This window comes from Amblyomma americanum, chromosome 8 (assembly GCF_052857255.1).
Source record: "Amblyomma americanum isolate KBUSLIRL-KWMA chromosome 8, ASM5285725v1, whole genome shotgun sequence".
NCBI classification, from domain to species: Eukaryota; Metazoa; Arthropoda; class Arachnida; order Ixodida; family Ixodidae; genus Amblyomma; species Amblyomma americanum.
Window position 1 is genome coordinate 31,639,493 of NC_135504.1, and position 19,422 is coordinate 31,658,914.

Consider the following 19,422-nt stretch of genomic DNA (forward strand, 5'->3'; position numbering starts at 1 on the left):
GGAAACCAACATTCCCCGAAAACCCAGGTGCTTAGGGGAATTTTTTCTCTTTTTTTATAATTTCTTGTGCCAATAAATTGCCTTTAAAGAAAATTATTTATAAACCAGCAGAAACAACAACCATGCCGCCGGTGGGATCCGAACCCACGACCTCCGAATATCACGTCCGGTGCTCTTACCCACGAAAGCAGCAGATTGGACAGCCGTCGCCGTAGCTCAGTTGGTAAGAGCACCGGACGCGATATTCGGAGGTCGTGGGTTCGATCCCACCGGCGGCATGGTTGCTTTTTCTGCTGGTTTATAAATAATTTTCTTTAAAGGCAATTGATTGGCACTAGAAATTATTAAAAAAATATAAAAATAGAAAAAATTCCCCTATACAGCTGGGTTTTCGGTGACTGTTGGTTTCCTTAATATATATATATATATATATATATATATATATATATATATATATATATATATATATATATATATATATATATATATATATATATATACATGTGTGTATGTATGTATGTATGCGTTTAGAGCCTCTCGTCGTGAAGTACTACGTGGTCTATAAGTGACGCTGTCGTTAGTTTTTAACGCGGGTAACGTTAAGACTCCTGTTGTGCAGAAAATCCCGCATCGTGGTCGGTGTCGCCGATGTGCGGGGAAATGTAGGTAGCTCAACCGCCACTTACGTCATGTGACTTTGCGACATCATCACAGCCTGTCCACTGTGGCAGGGGGCAGTTAAAATATGATTGGCCGCGAGAAGCTCTCGGGAAGAGCACCCTAGCTTTCACAAGCCCCACCGATGGCAATTTTGGAAACAGCCAAATGCCGGGGCAGTATCACACCATTTACCAGCTGCACCACAATGACAGGAGATATATCAGTACTCAGGGGTCCACCTGCCGTAACAGACCAGTGGCGCGTTCCTTGAGCACGGCACCGAGTGTTATGAAGACTACCTCGGGTCTATGAACTCGAGAGAGCCTTCTAGAGAATGACAAATTACGCATATATGGGCATGACCCATTATCACTAACCGACAACTTCCATTGATGAACACTGGACCTGAACACAGAAGCCGAAGTGAAAACTGAAGTTCTAGAGCACCTAATTCGAGCTTGGCCCAACTACGCAATTATTCCATCATATTAGGTTATTCACGATCATTGCCCTGCAATGAATATGCATTCACCCACTCACTGCAGGGTGCGGTGGGCATAGTCTGCACAGCAATCAACAAACAGGACACGCGGCTGGACCATTATAAGGCGTTATCTCTATTATTTTTACGCTTTGATGCTACACGTAGGCCATGATGGCCGCTGATATGGATGTCTTGTCATTTATTTTGGCCACCCAGGTAATTTTTCCTTGCTCTGATATCAGACGCAACATGAGAGTTTCGCAACCAGTGTAGTAACTAGAGAAGCCCTCAGTAAATTAAAGAGCGTTGTGTTCTAAAGAATCAAACATATAATTTAAGAGACGTATGTTTGCCAGTTCTTTACGATTGCCGCTCGGCAATTTGGGAACGCTTTGAGAACAATTGCGGAACAACTTGGGAACATAAGGAAATTGCAACAGCCCAGTGAATAGGTAAGAAACGGATGTTGCTGAATGCAGGGGTTTTCAGAAACGACTTACGGTGGTTAAAAGGTGGGTGGAAGTTGTTTTTATTAGGTATGAAAACTCAAAATAAATGCATAATTTCAAGATGCGTTAGAATACGCTGAACCCTCAGTTTAGGATATGCTATCTTTAAGTACTTGAAAACGCGTTAGATGCCTCCCGATATTAACACCATCAAATAACAGGTACTTACCAACTGATCGCCTGGCTGCAGTGTTTTGAAACTTGTCAAGGTTTTCACCCACCAGCACGTCGAAATCCTGTAATAGAAATTTCGGAACATTCGCAACGTGGCTCACATCTCGCGGAAAGCGAAGCATTCTATAGATTGTTCTAGGAGGGACCACAGTAGCACGGGTCTTAAAAATTGCTTTAGAGCGTGCCTAAAATGAGCGCGCATTACTTGACCAGCGCCAGTGGCTTGCTGGCCGAAGTAAGATATGGGGCAAGGCTTGCGTTACTGCGTCCCGTCTCACACGCACAAGAAGGAGTCTTTAGGCAAACGGCGCGTCCTACTCGTTTTCTCACAATCAATCCCTGCCCTACATAAACGGATCCGAATCGACCTTGCGACCTCTTTTCTAATAGATGTCCGGGAGCGATGCGAGAGCTGATAGCAGAGTGCACAGTATTGCCAAGTGAGGAATTTGGTGAATTCTGTAGATTTTAGAACTCCATGAATAATTGCCCGTTCTCCGAAGATGATGAGCGGCATTTTCCTACAAGCCCACCCATATAAAAATGGTCTACAGACAGTCTATAGACTTCTTATAGACTCTATTTCCTTCCTATATATGTTTCACTTTCGTCTATTTATAGTCTATAGACTGTCAATAGACAAAAGTCTACTAAAAGTGCATGGCCATAAATCTGTAGATTGTCTAGAGACTGAGAGACTTTGTATGCCGATCTATGGACAGTCTATAGAATGTCCAAAGAAATTTTTGTAAGGGCAAAGATGACCATTCGTAAAAAGCGCAGATTCTCAAGGTAAGAGATTCCGCAGGTCCTCTTATCTAATCATGATTTTTGTTAGCGTGAATGCCCCTTGTCAGTCCCCTTTTATTTTATCGCATTTCCTTATGGCTACCAGGTGAACGTTAATAAAGTCCTCTTCAACAGACGCCTCGTGAGCTCACGGCGCAAGCCAGGGAGGTAAACTTTCACACAGAGTTTGATATTTGTTATGTAGCATTAACAACCAGTAAACATTTATAATGCTTTTCCTGAAACCACTCAAGCACTTCCTGATAACGCGAACTTCAGCGACGTACAACGTTTATCAGAGCACATTGCACATTGCTCCGGACAAACAATGGTCTTTTCACTTTACTAAGCAGGTAAGCAATTTTCGATATTTCCAACCGACTAAAAACTTACACTCGTTCGTATGTTATACTGATCATATCAGTTTGTTGGGACAATATTTCGAACAAATTGCAGAAGCTGGATTTTCCAGTTTTCGAAAACCAATCACTGGAAATGAGAGATGAAGCCTTTCGTCGAAAAATAAATCACTTCGTAAGTCTTTTATTTCCCACAGTGCCCAACACCGAAGACTGCTCGGCTATCACCAGATGCAACCAACTTTGACGAACCAGTGTGCATTAGCTGGCCTTCGCCAATTCTATGAACAGAGCCAACCAGAAGGAGTGACCGCTTTCCGGCTGTTGGTAACTTCCTCTTGAAGGTCTGTTAGCTTTTTGAAGAAAAAGGTGGAGACGCTAGGAACATGGAAACACCCATGCTTAAGGCAGGGTCCAACAGCCGGAAAAAGCTGAAGGAAAATTTCTTTGCATAAAAGAGAGACTTTCATTTCCATATTTGAGCTGAAATTGGTCACTCTAAATTGACATTCCTGTTTTGCGTGTAGTATCATAGCCGTGCAGCAAGCACGAGAACGACGTCACAGTGGTACTATGTGTCACACTAAGCCAACTGACTTCTGACGCACAGGTCAGGCAAGGAAAGTCGGAGATATTTCCGAAGCATAAGACACAGGTGATTAAGCGATACAAATCGGTGTGTGGCGACCGTAACAAGTAGCGCATTTATTTTCATGCTATGTTTCTTAGCTATTCTTCTACTTTAAAGATGGACATCACGGTCACCCACGAGTAGCCTGAGAATGAACAAAAGTTATTAAGGAATCAATATTTTAGGATATGTTGAGGTAGAGAATGTGCGAGCGACTTCAATACCTTTACCGATCTAGAGAGCTCTTTTTAGGTCCCCATAAATGTTTGCCTCTCTACCAGCTACCGTCCCCAGTCCAGCGGCCTAGGTGAGCGGCGATCTTCTCCCGATGATCTTCTCGGACGGCGCGTTTTGCAGTAGCTACCGCACATGGGCCATGACAGTCTCCCTCCTTCTTACAGGGTAACCACACTCCGGATGGTCCCCGGGGCAACCACGCTCCATTTGGGCCTTGGGCTATCGCCATACCTTCCTTCTTCCTCTCCAACTTTCCAGACGTTTAGCGGGGTAACCACCTTCCGGTTACTCCGTCCTGCGCTCTCTCTTTAATCTACTCCTTCCACGGTTAGCCTTCTCGTCAAAAGATAACCCCTGGCTGGTTTCCATGGAAACCACCAACGGTTGAGCCTTTTCACGCTGTCCCCCTACCCTCCCCCTTCCTAGTAACCATCCTCCGGCTTATGATTCCTCCGCTCTCACGATACCCGCATCCTTCCACGGTGGCTACCCTCTGGATGGCTTCGTTGGTAACCAGCTGCTGGTCACGCATATCTTCAATTACGTCATGCCCCACCGCCTCCACGGGAACCGCCCTCCAATTGCTTTCCATGGCAACACACACCGGTGGGGCGCAACCCACCGGTTACTATGACGACTACTACGACATACTTCTGCTACTACGCCGCCGTTAAGCACGCTCGAGAAGACGCACACATATACAAAAATGTGAGTGCGCATTGGTCAGTTCCCTCCGAAAACCATCCATTATTAGACGGACCTCCCGCAGCTTATCGAAGATGAGTGGAATCGTGTTCACGAGAAAATACGCTTGATCCTTGGCGCCTTGAGCTGCCACGGGCAGGTGGTCCTTGGTATAGAAGGCACAGACGAGCATGAACCTGCAAAACAAGAAAGCAACCAGGGTTTTCTTCTTTTTCATTACGCAAAAACTAAACTTCTTCAAGCAGACACAAGCGAGAAAACCTAAGGAAATGTTTCTGGCCGAAGCCAGGCGCCTTACGAAATTTTTAGACGAGCTTGGCAATCGGGACGCTGTTCTGATGGGATTCGCCTAATGCTTAAATTCAATCAAAATCTTCGATATGTTCCTATTTTCACGCAGTATAATTGTATTATTCCTTTCCTCTTCCTTAACGAGGCATAGTTGAAGCGGTTCATGGCAGGCGCTAATCTAAAGAAGTACTTTGATTTGGGCTAGTTGGTTCATATCATGAAAGAAGTTAGGACGGCGCTAAAACGACAAATACAAAGAGGCACGAACACGAATGGCGCCCGTCCTGTTGTGTTCGTGCCTCTTTGTCTTTGTCGTTTTAGCGCCGTCCTAACTTCTTTCATGCTAATCTAAACCTAAAGTTTCATAAGGCAGCTCGCGGCAACCAAGGGCGCTCCCAGTGAGGTTAAATAGATACTTAGTAACCTGCAAGCTATCCCTGAATGGACAAACGAATTCTCATAGAGGTAGGCCTGGGTGTGAAGGTGCACGCCAGGCAGGTAGAATGGTGCCAAGAGGGGGCAGCTCTGGGGAATAAATGGTGTTGGTCGCATGGTTTCCATTGCCAAAGATTAGACAAACTCAAGAATTCTAGCTACAAAAGCTCAGTTGTCTCATTCGGGTATTTTTAGACAGATTCAGGGAGATTTTTTTAATAAGGCTATGTATTATAGCAGTTTTACAATGCTACTACTGTTCTTGCATATTTTTTTCAACAATATGCCTAAAGTCTAGCCGCTTGAAATGTAAATTTCTCGCACATCATTTCACTTTATATTATAACATAGGTATCCCTTCGCGCTTTGGCTTTTTTGCCTCTGTCTAGTTAGGTTTAAAATGTCTACACTCAAATCGAAGCGAGTCCTGGGGAAGATTGTCATTGCTATCAGATACTTAGCATCGTCAGCAGGAGGCGCGTGGAGCATAAAGATCGTTGATTGTTGATCACCTTAGAGCGCAAGCAAAGATGGGACAAGGAAACGGTTTTCGTATTGCCTTTTTTGTTTTGTGTGTCCCGTACTGTTGTGAGCGTTGTTTCGAAACCTTGATCAGGTCGGCAACAGATTGGCCAGGCCACATCTTTCTCGCACTGATTAATATTCAGTTACCCCTGTTCTGAATCAGCCGCGGCCACCCCATAACGACAGATATCCTAATCTCACCTATCTACTACTTTTCTCCTGTCCAAATTTTGCCCCCCCCCCCCCCCCCCCCTCTGTGTTCATCTTCACTAAGAATGTCGCTGGCGATCGGTTGTCTGTTCTCCTCATAAAAACCCAATCCCAATGTTTTTTTTTATTCTTTTCGAGCAAACAATATTATTTCTCCTATTCCTCCCATTTTATTTTCTCCATCTCAGTGAGTTATATTGCATTAAATTTCAAGCAGTTTCTATGACCTCGAAAATACTGTCGTACAGGTGAGTGCTGCTGAGATGCGCCTATCTTATACACTCCTCTCAATTGATTCTGACAAGCTGCTATCGATCTGGAGCTGGAGAGCAGACTTCCTCCATCCGTTTGTTATTATTCTATATTTTTCACCCTTATAATCAGACTTTGAGCTCAGATCTTACCCTAAATACAAAATATCCGATGAATATTGTGAACACCTAATTCCTGGCGTGAGCTCTGTGCCTTTGCCGGGAGATTTTACATCACTTTAGTGTTATCGGTTATTAAGAAGCGTACAGTTCCGCTTTGCGTCTTTAATACCTTATTCATGCGCTGCAAGGTGTCACATAATCACACAAGACTGTGATTTCAAGGTATTTTTATGCCGCCTAAATATTTCCACGTTAACGGGCAGCGATTAGGAGCGAAGACTTTCATTTAAATTAGTCTAAAGACGCAACACACGAAAATAGAAGAAACGGAACAAACGGTGGCCTATCAACTAAAATTATTGTGAAGAAAAGAAGCAAAAGAACACTCGCAAAAAGATGCGCGCGCACATGACCCAAACCAGTGGCAGGGCGGGCATGAAACGATATAGTCACCATTGTACTAGCGCATCATCTAAAACAAATTTTTCCCGATGAAGATAGACGGTTTAGGTACGTATGGTTTCTTTGGTTTATAAGCTGAGCCTCCGGTCAATCTTTATCGAAAGAATTTGCTTTTTCAGAAGAGGAGCTAGTACAATTGCGACTGCCGTTTGATGTCCGCCCTATTACAGTCGAGCCTCGTTACAACGAAACGATTCATAACGAAATAATGGATATAAGGAAGGAATGACAACTCCCTTGGAAGCTCGGGCAACACGGGCTGTAACGAAGCAACGCCTATAACGAAGCAATCGCCTGGCCCCTTCAACTTCGTTAAAATGAGGTTGAACTGTACTGCTATCTGTCATGTGGGCGCGCATCTTTGTTCGATTTGCTTTTGACTCTTTTCTCCACCCAAATTTTAGTTGAAAGTCCAGCACCGTTCACGGTTCTTCCCTTTTCCTGTGTTGCGTCCTTTGAGTGGTTCAGATGAATAGGTACAAACTCACCCAGTCGTCAGCCTTGCTAGTATCTTGCATAACACAATTTTTGGTTCTTCGAACAAATGTAAGTGGCACAGAAAAATTGTTCTCGAAAATAAGTTTTTTTTAGGTTCATGATTTGAGGTCAAGGCTGAAAATCAATTCATTATACTATAATGCTACACTGGATTGCAACAGAAAATTTAAGCAAGCGGTTTTCGTATTAACGATCACTAGATAATTTAGCAAATGGGCAGCGCTTTTGATATACAAAATAAGCCATGAAGGAACTGGGGTGTTCTTGCAAAACAATGTGGTATCATCGAGAACTCGCACATCTCAACTGTAAACCCTACATGGCACGACAACCACAAACATAAGTGCTAGCTGCTGCATAATGGCACCTTGTGAATGAATTTACTAATAGCAATGTAGCGCTTGCTTCCGTCTCCTCAATGTGAAGACCCTAACACTGGTTTTCAAAACCAAGAACTCTTGCCGATGAAACGGACAATGAACTTCTTTATTTGGGCCATTGCGCTATGAACTCCTGGCTACAGCCTCAGTAAGTAGCCCTAGGGGGATCATAAATGCGAGAAGCACGTTATAAGTGAACACCGACTTGAAAAGAGAGAAGGCCTTCAAACTATCTTCTCTTTCTAGCTGCTTACGTTAATACAAACTGACTGTTGCGTTGAATAGGGCGGATGCCGCTGGTGCAGGCAAGAGTCGTCATGCATGTGCGATATTAAATCTGCCCCGCCGAGAAACCTGGCCGTGATCCGATTCATGTCACGTGCGTTACACGAGGGAAACATGGGGATGCCTCGAATGCCAGGGTGTTGTTCTATGATTTCAGCTTCAACTTACGTCATAAGCGTGGTGATTATGTAGAAGACGGCGCTCCATTTCTGGCGTGTGTTGGTGTCGTCCGCGTTCTCGGGTTCGCCTGAGGGCTCGCCACCGCCGCACAGGCCACACGCATAGCGGCTGAGGAGGATCCCCAGCGCCACCAACGGTACGACAATGGCCAGGAAGAAGCAGAACCCGGTAAGAATCAGGATGTGAAGGGTGCCGAAGAGCAGGCTGCTGACGACATCTTTGCCCTGCGACAGAACACAATTCGTAACAGCGGGACAACACTCGGGCTCCTTTGACTCTGCTATTGCATACTTGGAATCAGAAGTCTATTCAGACATGCGAGCCGAGTCGGGAGTTATGTTGGCACGAATGGCTTGACATTTGAGAAGAATGAGTGACTGGTAAAGTATCGACATTCATACCGAAAGTGTGGCCTGAGATTTCCTTTCCCGTACAGTTTGGTTTGTTTCTCAATGTTTCTCAGTGCTGCCAGAGAGGAGCCGCCAGACGTAGAACGAAGCATTGCGTTGCTTCAGAGACGCCGGCAATAGCTGCAGCGGCTTCTAACCCGCTATCACAAGCTACGAATTTGAGCTAGGCATGAGAACCCTGTGGCTCTCAGTTATGGAGCAAACGTTTTCCGCAATCCCCGGCTCCCTCATATGTGAATACGTTTTAGGACCAGAAATAAACACGCTCTCTCCTAAAACTGTTTTACCTGCTCTCCCCCTCCCTCCCCCCCCCCCCCCCCCCCTGTCTTCACAGAAGGCGTTACACCACAAGGGTGAGCAGTAGCTCCTAAGAGCCCATAGAAACACTGTATTTCTCGCTGGTTCGCTTGGTATGCTCGCCAGGAGACGAAGCACCACCTAGTCTACCTCCAGACCAATCTAATTACGTGCAACAACTGCATCGCAATTTGTAATAACACGGCAACGACGTTGACAGATGGAGCCACCTCTCCTCACAACCAACAAGGAGAAGGGAACAAAGGGAAAACTCTACAGCATACTCGTAGTCGATTGGGAAAGCAGCGGACAATTTTTTCGGTTATGTAGACGGCACATGGTCCGTAACACAGGCCTCTGTTTAGAATCCCTCGAACAACTGGTGTTGCGTGTTTCTAAATAACGAAACGATGATAGTTTCCTGAATGTGCAAAGAGGTTAATGAATGCAAAGTTAAATCCACCTCAATTCCTGCCCTCACCCCATAGTGGTACTGGCTGTTCAAAGACGTGTATTATTCCTGCTCGTTAGATCAATGCCCTCTGCTTATAACATCATTTGTAGAATAAAAACTATGTAAACTCCATTGTGTAGCCCCTTGCCCTAATTTCACCGAGATAAATGATTTTTGAAGACATGTGCCTGAATTCTTGATTTCGCAAACCTTTACCCACGCCACTGAAATCCTAGTCCCAGGCGGCTCTTGCAGTTCTCATCGTGAGAGCAGTCACCAAAGGTGACAAAAATAAAAGTGAAGTGTTGAAGTGTACTCACACTGTCAGCTGCCCGCAGGCCAAGTATCACTGCAAAAACAAAGATATTCGCGTTATAATTTCATCCGCCACTTAACAAAAGGGAAAAAGAAAGCGCACTCAATAGTGAGCAACTGTTTTATCCAATCTTGGAAGAAAAGCCATGAAAGAAATTTGAATACAGGGCGTGCTAAAGTGTCAGAATTTTTTCCTAAAGATAAATTCACTTGTAACGGTATCGACGCGCCTGGATCTGAGTTGCACTACTGGGTATCGATTTGAGTTTCGTGGGCCACATTCTCGTGGAATAGCTGAACAATGTCGTTATCTTGCTTCAATCACGGGTTACTTGCTTTGCAACGTTACCAGCAAACAGCCTCAACTGAAAAAGAAAGAATACTTATCCAAGGAACGAAATGTAATGCTTTACAAATTATTCCCAGAATGAAAGGCCATTAAAGCGAACCGTAGAAAAGGGGGCTCTTTATTCTTGCACGAGGAAAAAGGCACTAATGTATTAACAAGCAGAGCTCCCCAAATCGACACGCAAGCAACACTCCACGTTCTATAGAATTCGGTCGCAGGTACAGTCGCGGACAGCAAAATGTACCACGCTCCAGCGTGTGATCTGTCCTGCCGCATTCCATAAGAAGAATTTAAGTATTTTCTGCCCTTATGCGCGACTAAAAAATAAATATTACTTGCATATGCATCAAACATCTATTTCTTTTCGATAGACAACGCGTCAGCAGACTTCCACCGTCGAATCGTGTCCTATACTGTTACGTCCACGACTGTACCTCTGGTCCCTGCGGCACCTACGATGGGTGTGTAACCGTTGTCTTCTAAAATTTCTGTGTTGCATAATTGACCAATCACTAAAAGCCGTAGAAGTGCGTGCGATATTCCGAGGCATACTATCCGCGAAATCTCATTCAGCTTATAACGGTGTGAACGTATTTCTCTACTTTTCTTGGTTCATTGAGGCTATAAATTGCTCGGAGCACCAGTTAAGGACACTATATTGACCGGACAAGCACAGGCAGCAACATATGCGATCTAAATAATCTGATATCGCTGTTGCGAAAAATAAAGTTCGGTGTAACTGCAGAAGAGACAATTCCATTTCTATTTATTTCCCAAAAAATTCTGGCTGGCGGCTGCCTGGACTAAAAGCTGTAGGTATACAGCTTGACAATACGGCTTGACGAGACAATGAAAGAAGTCAACGTCAAACGCCTAAAACGTGCCAAGAAATGGGAAAGGAGTTTATAACAAAGAAGGTAGAGAGTTGCTACTAAGTGACTATTTCTAGCGTGCTACCGCCCATGAAGGAGGTAGGAAAGTAAAAGGGTTATAACCGGGACGATGAATATAATCTTCATGTCGCCGCACAGTCCTAATTACAAGGACAAAGCCGCAGAAAAAAATAAATAAACAAAGAAAGGCATTAATTATCTATCGCAACTTATCATATATTTAAATGTTAACGATGGCGCGAAATGATGCTTGACAACTATCATTATTCTGCCCATTGTTAAACACCACTACTTCAGTTTTCCATTCGGTTTTCTTTTCTAAGCAATTTCAGAAAGCATCTTTGAACTTCATCACGCAGAGCATGGCGCCCATGGTGGCATCCTCGTATCGCATGCACCCTGATCAGTAACGGTGGAGGTTGTGCGATAACGTAGCATGGCCATTTGAGCTAACAGATGCCAGCGGCAGCGTAGCCACACAAAAAATCAGGTGCAATGAACAACGGCCGTTAGCGCCATTGCACTCAAAGATAGTTGCAAGACAACCAGCGTCACAAAACGATCACCGTATTACCACCTGCTCTTATGTTCCACTATACTGAGAAACTGAACATTCTCAAACGCGCCTCCTCTAACTTCTTCGCTACTTTACTATCTTGTGAACATCATTAGCTTTGCACTGTTTCACGAGATGATTCAACGTAGTCACAGAAGGAAAATTTTTGAAATCTCCTATTCTAAAATCATGATCTGATACCACATGGTTCATGATATTTAGGATGACACATTCTCAACGACCTCTTTTCTGGGCCGACACGGTCACTATGGAAGGGGCTCGGTTCGTACAAATCTTATTAACGTACTCAGAACGCTGGCACATGCCGCCTATCCTAGGTAGCATCTAAAAATCGCATTAAACTTGTGGTCCACAATAAGGAAGCTCTCTTAAGGAAAACGAGGCAGCGTTATTTGCTGACAGACTAGCTTTACCGAAATATAGCTGCGAGCGAGCACGTAGCACAACCATCCTGAAGACAGATAAGAAGCGCCATCCAGTGAAGAAGCTAAAGAGAATAACTTAACGGCGTTAAAAAGCGACATTACTATTGCTGAATGTTTTTTTGTCGCATCTGCTCACCGTGCTCAGACTCCCCTGAGGGCAACAGGAATTCGCCGAACATCTTGTGCATCCAGACGACGAGTCCGCGAAAGCCTACGTTCTTGGGCACGTGCGCCGTCGAGAACTCCTTCGTGTCTGCGAATTCGCTGAACTCCGCGACGCTGTCACCTGCGCAAGCTGGCCACCATGGTGGAGCCAGGCAAACAGAAACAAAGTTTTAGAGTGTTTCACTTTGATGCACGGAAGTAGTTCGGATTCCCAGACGCTGTTAAAGATGGCGACTAACAAGGTACTGACTCACCCGCTAGAGCGATATTATGCATTAAGCGATGCCACTCTGTATAGGAAGCAGCCTCTCATGGGGCATCGTGGGAGTCGGCGGGAGCTATGTTCGAATCCGCTGCCCACTAGTACTGCCTGTTCTGCTCCTTAAGACTAAAAAGCAATGCTCATTGGGGTAAGGTTTGGTGGTGGTTCTACTGCGCCGTAGTCGCAAGGCCACTACAAGACATCAGAAGCAGCCCAAAAATGTTTCAACTCCAATGTGCTGGCGAGTATGTGTTCTCCAATTCAGAATTATATTCTCGAGGAAATTTGGTTATCTAGCAGACATTGGAGTGGAATTCGCTGCTGGCAGCTCTTATTAGCTACGTCAATGATATGATACCAGATAAAGTTTTGGGCATCTATGTTCTGAGCTTCTTGCTATCTAACAGCCAAGGTAAGCGCCGTTTATGTTCTATATGAGTAGGTATCCCCCAATGGGTACACACTACGTGAGAAAACGCAGCGGCCCTCACTTTGGTCTTGTCCAGCGGCCATCGGCGCGAGGATCCCAGCGAGAAGAGGAAGGGCTAAAGCAAGTTGACCTCGCCAGCCACCTATGGCGAGCATCTCCCAATGAGCTGCGTAGAGTAGCATGGTAATAAATTCGCACGTCGAAACACTATAGCCAGGAAGCGCTTGATGTGCTTCTGTGATAGCTCCGTAAATTATCATTTCGAAGTGACATTTCACAGCTTGATTACACTTTACCATTTTCACAGCGGTTTAGCTCTGAGAGGTGATCTATTTCATCCCCTTTCAGGATCTCCACTAGGGTGCTACCAGCTACAACCTTTGTTCGTAAAGTTTTGAGACTGATTTATTTTGTTCTTTACAAATGATTCCCCAAAAACAAATGTTGGTGCGTATGTGTAGCGCCCTCTTTTCGGAATAACCTGAGCTTTTAGGTTAACTGCTGTGGCAGCCGCTAGATGGCACTACATGTAGAAAAATACGTTGTCACTTCTTGTCAACGCATTCTACTGTGAGTTTATGTGGAGGCATGGACGTCCACCTCGAACAGCGTGTAAACATTACGTTCTGTGCGAAGCTTGGAAGACAGCTACACTTACGTATGAGCTCCTTCGTGACGCTTACGGCAACGAAACATTATCGCGGGTGCGAGTTTTCGAGTGGCAGAAAAGGTTGGTTTCGGGTACAACGTCGGTGAAAGACGACACAAGGCAGGGGCGCCCTTCAACCTCACAGAATGAAAATAACGTAGCTCGGATCAGGGAAATCGTACAGCAAGATCGCACCATTACAGTCCGCATGCTGTCAGATGCTCTAGACATTGGTAAATCAGCATGCCACCAAATTTTGAGTGATAACTTGGGGAAACAAAAGCTGAAGGCCAGACTTGTGCCGCACTCACTAACACAGGACCAGAACGACACGCGGGCATCAAAGAGCACTGATTTTCTCTCCGAAGCAGAGAAGGATGCTGCATTCGTCGATAGCATTATTGCTGAAGACGAAACATGGTGTTTTCAATACGATCCTCAAACAAAGAGGCAGAGTGCTGAATGGCGGTCCACAAGATCTCCCGCGTCGAGGAAGGTGCGGCGACAGAAGGCCAAAACAAAGACGATGCTAATAGTTTTTTTTATATACCAGACGCGTCATACACCACCAGTTCGTCCCACAAGGGCAGACGGTGAATCAGGAGTTTTATATCCGCGTGCTCCAACACATGCGTGATGCACTGCGACACCGTCGCCCTGAATAACGGGCATCTGGACAATGGAGCCTTCTCCACGATAACGCAAGGCCGCACACTGCTCTAAACGTGACAAAATTTCTCGCCAAGCACAGCATTACTGTACTTCCCCATCCGCCATATCACCTGACCTCTCCCCGTGCGATTTTTTCCTGTTTCCTCGAAAGAAGAGAGCCCTAAAAGGTCGCTGTATGAGAGCGTGGAGGCCATTCAAGACGCCACGATAATGTAGCTTACATCCCTGCCAAAAGAACCGTTTTTCAACTGTTTCCAAGACCTCAAGAAGCGTTGGAAGCTGTGTATAGACTGCAAGGGATACTATTTCGAATGGGTGCCGCACAAATGATTTCAATGCTAAACGCATTTTTAAATGGACTCAGTCTCGGAAATTTGCGGACAAATGTTGTACAAATAAAACCGTCAAAGACAACTTAAATGGCAACACAAAAAGACAAACATATTAGCTTGAAGCTGAAATAAAAGCCAGGTTGATTAACACGTGTGACAAACACAAGTCCGGCTTTCTCGGGAAAAAAATTTGAAAATTTGAAAATTGGACGACACTGTTATGGAAAAATTGAAGGTAATCATCCATTATTCTTAGATGTAGCGAAATATTTCTTTTAAAGTGTTTCCAGCGATCGCATCGGAGCGGCTTCCTTCCAGCGTGCAAAAAGTGATGAAAGGAGAGGGAAAGGCGCGTAGATGCTGGAATTGAAAGTTTGACTACATATAACTCAGCGTCTACAAAGCGCATCAAAAAAAATTCTTTCTGGACAATATTTCTGAAGCAGCGTGTTTTAACCTCCCAGGTGTTCCGCAAATTTATTAGAGCCCTTTTCAGAGCCCCTTTAAAGAGAGCCGAAAGACCACGCTCCTTCATGGGAGCAAACAATATGGCGACCCCGCGAACATCAGCTTACACTGTGATATCTGTGATATCTACATATTTATTTGTTCTGCTTGGATCTGTAAAGTTATCTGCAGTACGAAAATAAAAAAAAAGAGTAGCGGCATACCAAGAAAGCCAAAGATGTATGACTTTCTTCGTCATTTGTTGTTCATTCTGCTTCACTCATTCGTGATTTGAATTCATGATAAACCTTATTGCGAATTTAGCCAATCCGAATGCTCTCGACCTCCATGATATTACAGGTAACTTCCGAGCTGCCGCGGTGGCTCAGTGGTTATGGTGCTCGGCTGCTGACCCGAAAGACGCGGGTTCGATCCCGGCCGCGGCGGTCGAATTTCGATGGAGGCAAAATGCTGCAGGCAAGTGTGCTGTGTGGTGTCAGCGCACATTAAAGAACACCAGGCAGTAGAAATTACCCGGAGCTCTTCAATACGCCGTCACGAGCCTCTGTTGCTTCCATACGTTAAGCCCCATGAAATCATGAACTTGTAACTAGTGCTATTGGTCCGCTGAAGCGCGGTGCAGGAAACGCGTCTAGCCCCCAACCCTTCGAGCTGGCACAGATTCTGCTGTTCTTATTGAAACACATACTGTATAGCAGGACAGAGTCGCAACACGCATAAAGACCAGCAGCCTCCTTTCCGCTGATATTGTTAAGATGGAGGCCCACGGAATCAACTCTGACGGCAAAGCTAGGCAAATTGTATTTGAGAACAGCGCGAACGCATGGGGTGCGATGAACCGACAAGATTCACAGGGAACACTTAGTTCTCACTTTTTCCTAACGCAGAAAGCAGGAACAGAAAGTGGACAGCACTGCTTGGCAGACAGCGTAGTTCACTGCTTCGTCTGCGAACACGCCGGAGGTTTGCCATCGTGAAGCCTATATTCTTTAAAACTTAATAATTAGGTACCTTTCAATGCTCTGCATAATCTACGCGACAAAAAACGTACGTGTGAAATGGCATTTTTCTGGGCCAGTTGGTATGAATCCATGATTTGGGCCAGCATGAACTTTGGGACACAAACGAAGAGAGTTCCGTGTTCCGTGTTCCGTGTTCCGTGTTCCATGTGTCTCTCTTCGTTTGTGTCCCAAAGTTCATGCTGGCCCAAATCATGCGTACGTGTGAGACTGTGTGTGCGTTTCTGGTGCTTTGTCTACCCGGGCAAATAAACTGAGCAACGCGGTGAAGCTGACACGGCTCTTTTGAGCTTCGACGAGGAATTGATCTTTGTGGTTCATGCTTTCCGACTCTGAACTCACCCAGCTCCTAGTTTTAGGTATTAGCCAATCAAGGATGCTGAATTCCAGGAGTGATCGGCACAGCACGCCAATCCTCGCTGTTAATTGGCACCCAGCTCTGCCCACAATCTTCCCGCCAAGTTACCAAAGTACTGCGAGTGAGATGGAAGTAAAACGCCAACAATGGATAAACGCGCCCCCAACTTGCGTTCAACTGCTAAGCAGACGACAATCTCATTCTAGACGGCTCGCGTGCTTCACTGAGCACAGTGCCTGGAATTGAAGGAGTCTGTGGCCAAGAAAGAAAAGGCTTGTGTTGAAGCCTTTACCTCCTCGGGTGAAATCCAATGAACAGCGCTAACAGACAGGACAGACGAGAAGAACATGAACACATGAACACAAGCCGTGGGCCCCCAGCTAGCAGCGGCTGGGACGGGGAAATTTTCTCACGACGCTAGTGAAAGCCAAAAGTTTTCACTCACTGACCGACGAGAGGGTGCCTAGAATGGTGTCTTTCTTCTGGTTTACCGTTCAGCGTTAGTTACAACGAAGGCCAGGAGCGGAGCTCGTGTGAAACGCACCCGGTGGACCCAAAAAGATTTCTTCTTCTGCTTCTTCTTCTTCAATGCTCTGCCCTCTTCTTTCATCAATTCCCGATTCGTGCCCAGAGTACGTAAATGCAATTTGTCGGGAATAAGAATATATAAACATTTTAAATTATAATCTTGAATGGCGTGCCAAAAAGGGTCAAGCTTGTCATCTTTTTGAGCACAAGATTTAGGTAGAGCCCGAAAAACAGAAAATTGGTTCAGAATATCCCATTCAAGGAACGAAAAACTGCGAACGTGAATGTCTGCTAAGTTTCTGTCGTCTACTTCTCTAGAGGTCAGTGGTATGTTTTGAGTGAGATCTGAAGTTACAGACCGAGGGTTTCTATATCTACATACAGGGTGAAGAGTTATAAACAGCTAAGAAGCAGATGTCGAGCAAGGGTGTTCTTTACATTCAAATAGAATTTCACGGTGAGAGTCGGCATTCAACACGGAGTCCCATTTTATCAAACAATACTCACAAGCATTTACAGTACTTTAAACTATGCACAGGTTGAAGGGTAATTGCGATCTGGGTGCGATCTTCTATAATATGGGGAGATTATAGAAGAGCTAAGAGGGCGGAATGTCAGATGTACTTTCTTTGCAGATGTTGGCGAAACGCTTGAGCTAAGCTAATTTTACAACGTAAAAGTAGTTTCTTGTTTATTACCACTATGTTATATCGAGATCAGTTACTAGATGTACCAAACATGCATGATAAAAACCGAAAGGGCACTATGCAAATTAAACTCCTCCATGGCAAATAGAGTGCTGCGCTAAATTTTCAGCACCCGCAGTATCCGACAATGCAAGCAGAACGCCAAAAAAAAGCGCCCATTATGAGTCTGCATTTGCTGAAATAAAGGCCGTGGTACACAAAACTCACCAACGGCTACCACAGCTGTGTAACGTGACATTCTGCGGCAGTGTTTTGGTGTGGTTGAATTGTTTTGTTTATTTATTTGTGTATTCTTCTTTTTTTCATCTCTTTGTGAACTTTTTCTGTTCGTATAGTGTATTAATAGTGTTTTTGGTAGTTGCTCTGTTGGAATTCTGTTGTTCTTGGCCTCCGCCTGATGGTGGAGAACAGGTAACGTGAAGGGGCCCCCGAGCCGGAACGTCTGTACAGTTCTATAACTTCCTAATTTCTCACCTATCACTGAGAAATGCGGAACACCAACGACACTGAGGGTAGTAGCGCGAAACAGTGGGTACACTACAGGTAGCACTGCAAATAAAAAGAGCACGGTGCATGTGCCCTTTTATGGCGAACATAATTGTTTTCCTGCATTTCCACCGTTTCCTTCTGCAAGATAGTCATGAATGTGCATGCCTGCCAACCAACTTCCACCCTGTTATCGCACACAGTCCTCGTTCGAGAAGACCCCGACTGTAGTCGCACAGACTACAGGGCAACGTTTTCTTGATCACCTGAGGGAAAAGTTGGAGTGATGGTCACGGCATAATACGACGACTATTGTGGCAGTCATATGCCTAAAAAAATTCATAAAAGTATTCCTTTATACACACGGGGTGTACCAAGAACGTGTTAAAGCGGATAGGAAAACAGCTCTAAGATGACAATAGCATGAGAGACACACCTCCCTCCCATGGTTTTATCTGATGACTTGAATACCTGATTTCTTGATTCGAATTATGGTGTGTGTGTTCCGTGCCTTGTATATTTTGCGCCGTTTCTTTTTAATCTAAAAAGGAAGCAGTTAATAAATACCAGCAACCGCCTCTTAGTGTTGCATTTAGTCAGAATGCGCATTCTTAGCAATCCAAATAAACACGAATGTCAGTTTAAACACCAAAAAAATGCAAATAAACAAATCCTATACATAGTCCGCAGGATGTAAGGTGATATTGTCACCGAGAAACCGTTGACGTGCGCAGGGTCCGTTTACGTGTACGTGTCAGACGCTGTTGGAACGCGCAAGGCAACAGGCAGCTCGAGAGATGAAGACGAGGAGGCATCAAGCCCCGAGGTGGCTCAAGGCTTGCCAACTGTCAGGTAATACAGTTTAGCCGCGATACGGCGCCACGTAATTATGGCAAGCAATATGACTTTAGTATGTTTGCTACTCTGCTTAACGCTTGACATAACTACACAATGACATCTTTGAAGAAGAATTTCTTCTAGCTTTCTTTCTTGGCCGTGGCAGATGTACCCTCTTAAGGCTAGGGGCCGTCTTCGAGTTGTCCAAAAATTAACACTTTTAGTACAATAAATTTTTGGCAGCCATTCGTAATATCTTCATCAACTGGCAAGGAATGTTTTTTTCATTCCAGCAATCTGGATGGAAAGCTGGAACGCGCCGGGACACGCGTTAGCCTGCTGTAGCCCCGTGGCAAGTATTTCCCTCTTTCCTTGTTTTGAGGCCTCACTCCCCGGAGCAGATGTGTCCCTTGCCGTATATAAGAGATTTTTGTGAACAATCTTGCAAGAAAGTAGGGTTTATATATATTTGATGCCGCAGACCCTGTTCGGGAGGCTACTTATTTTTCCATATGCAACTTTTCAGAACGGAGCTACAGACTCGACTTCAATGAGACAACAATATGAGGATAACGGTCATACTAGAAAGACATATATAAGT

General features: G+C 44.9%; 1 protein-coding gene across 1 annotated transcript; it reads right to left on the minus strand.

The window, feature by feature from the left end:
- Nucleotides 1–3,736: 3,736 nt before the first annotated feature.
- LOC144102275 (uncharacterized) lies at nucleotides 3,737–12,848 on the minus strand. Its single transcript, XM_077635579.1, has 6 exons — nucleotides 12,827–12,848; nucleotides 12,045–12,203; nucleotides 9,670–9,698; nucleotides 8,177–8,412; nucleotides 4,604–4,724; nucleotides 3,737–3,751 (listed from the first exon to the last, which is right to left on the minus strand). Exons 1-6 carry the CDS (start codon nucleotides 12,846–12,848, stop codon nucleotides 3,737–3,739), a joined length of 582 nt encoding a protein of 193 aa, XP_077491705.1.
- Between the last annotated feature and the right edge of the window lie 6,574 nt (nucleotides 12,849–19,422).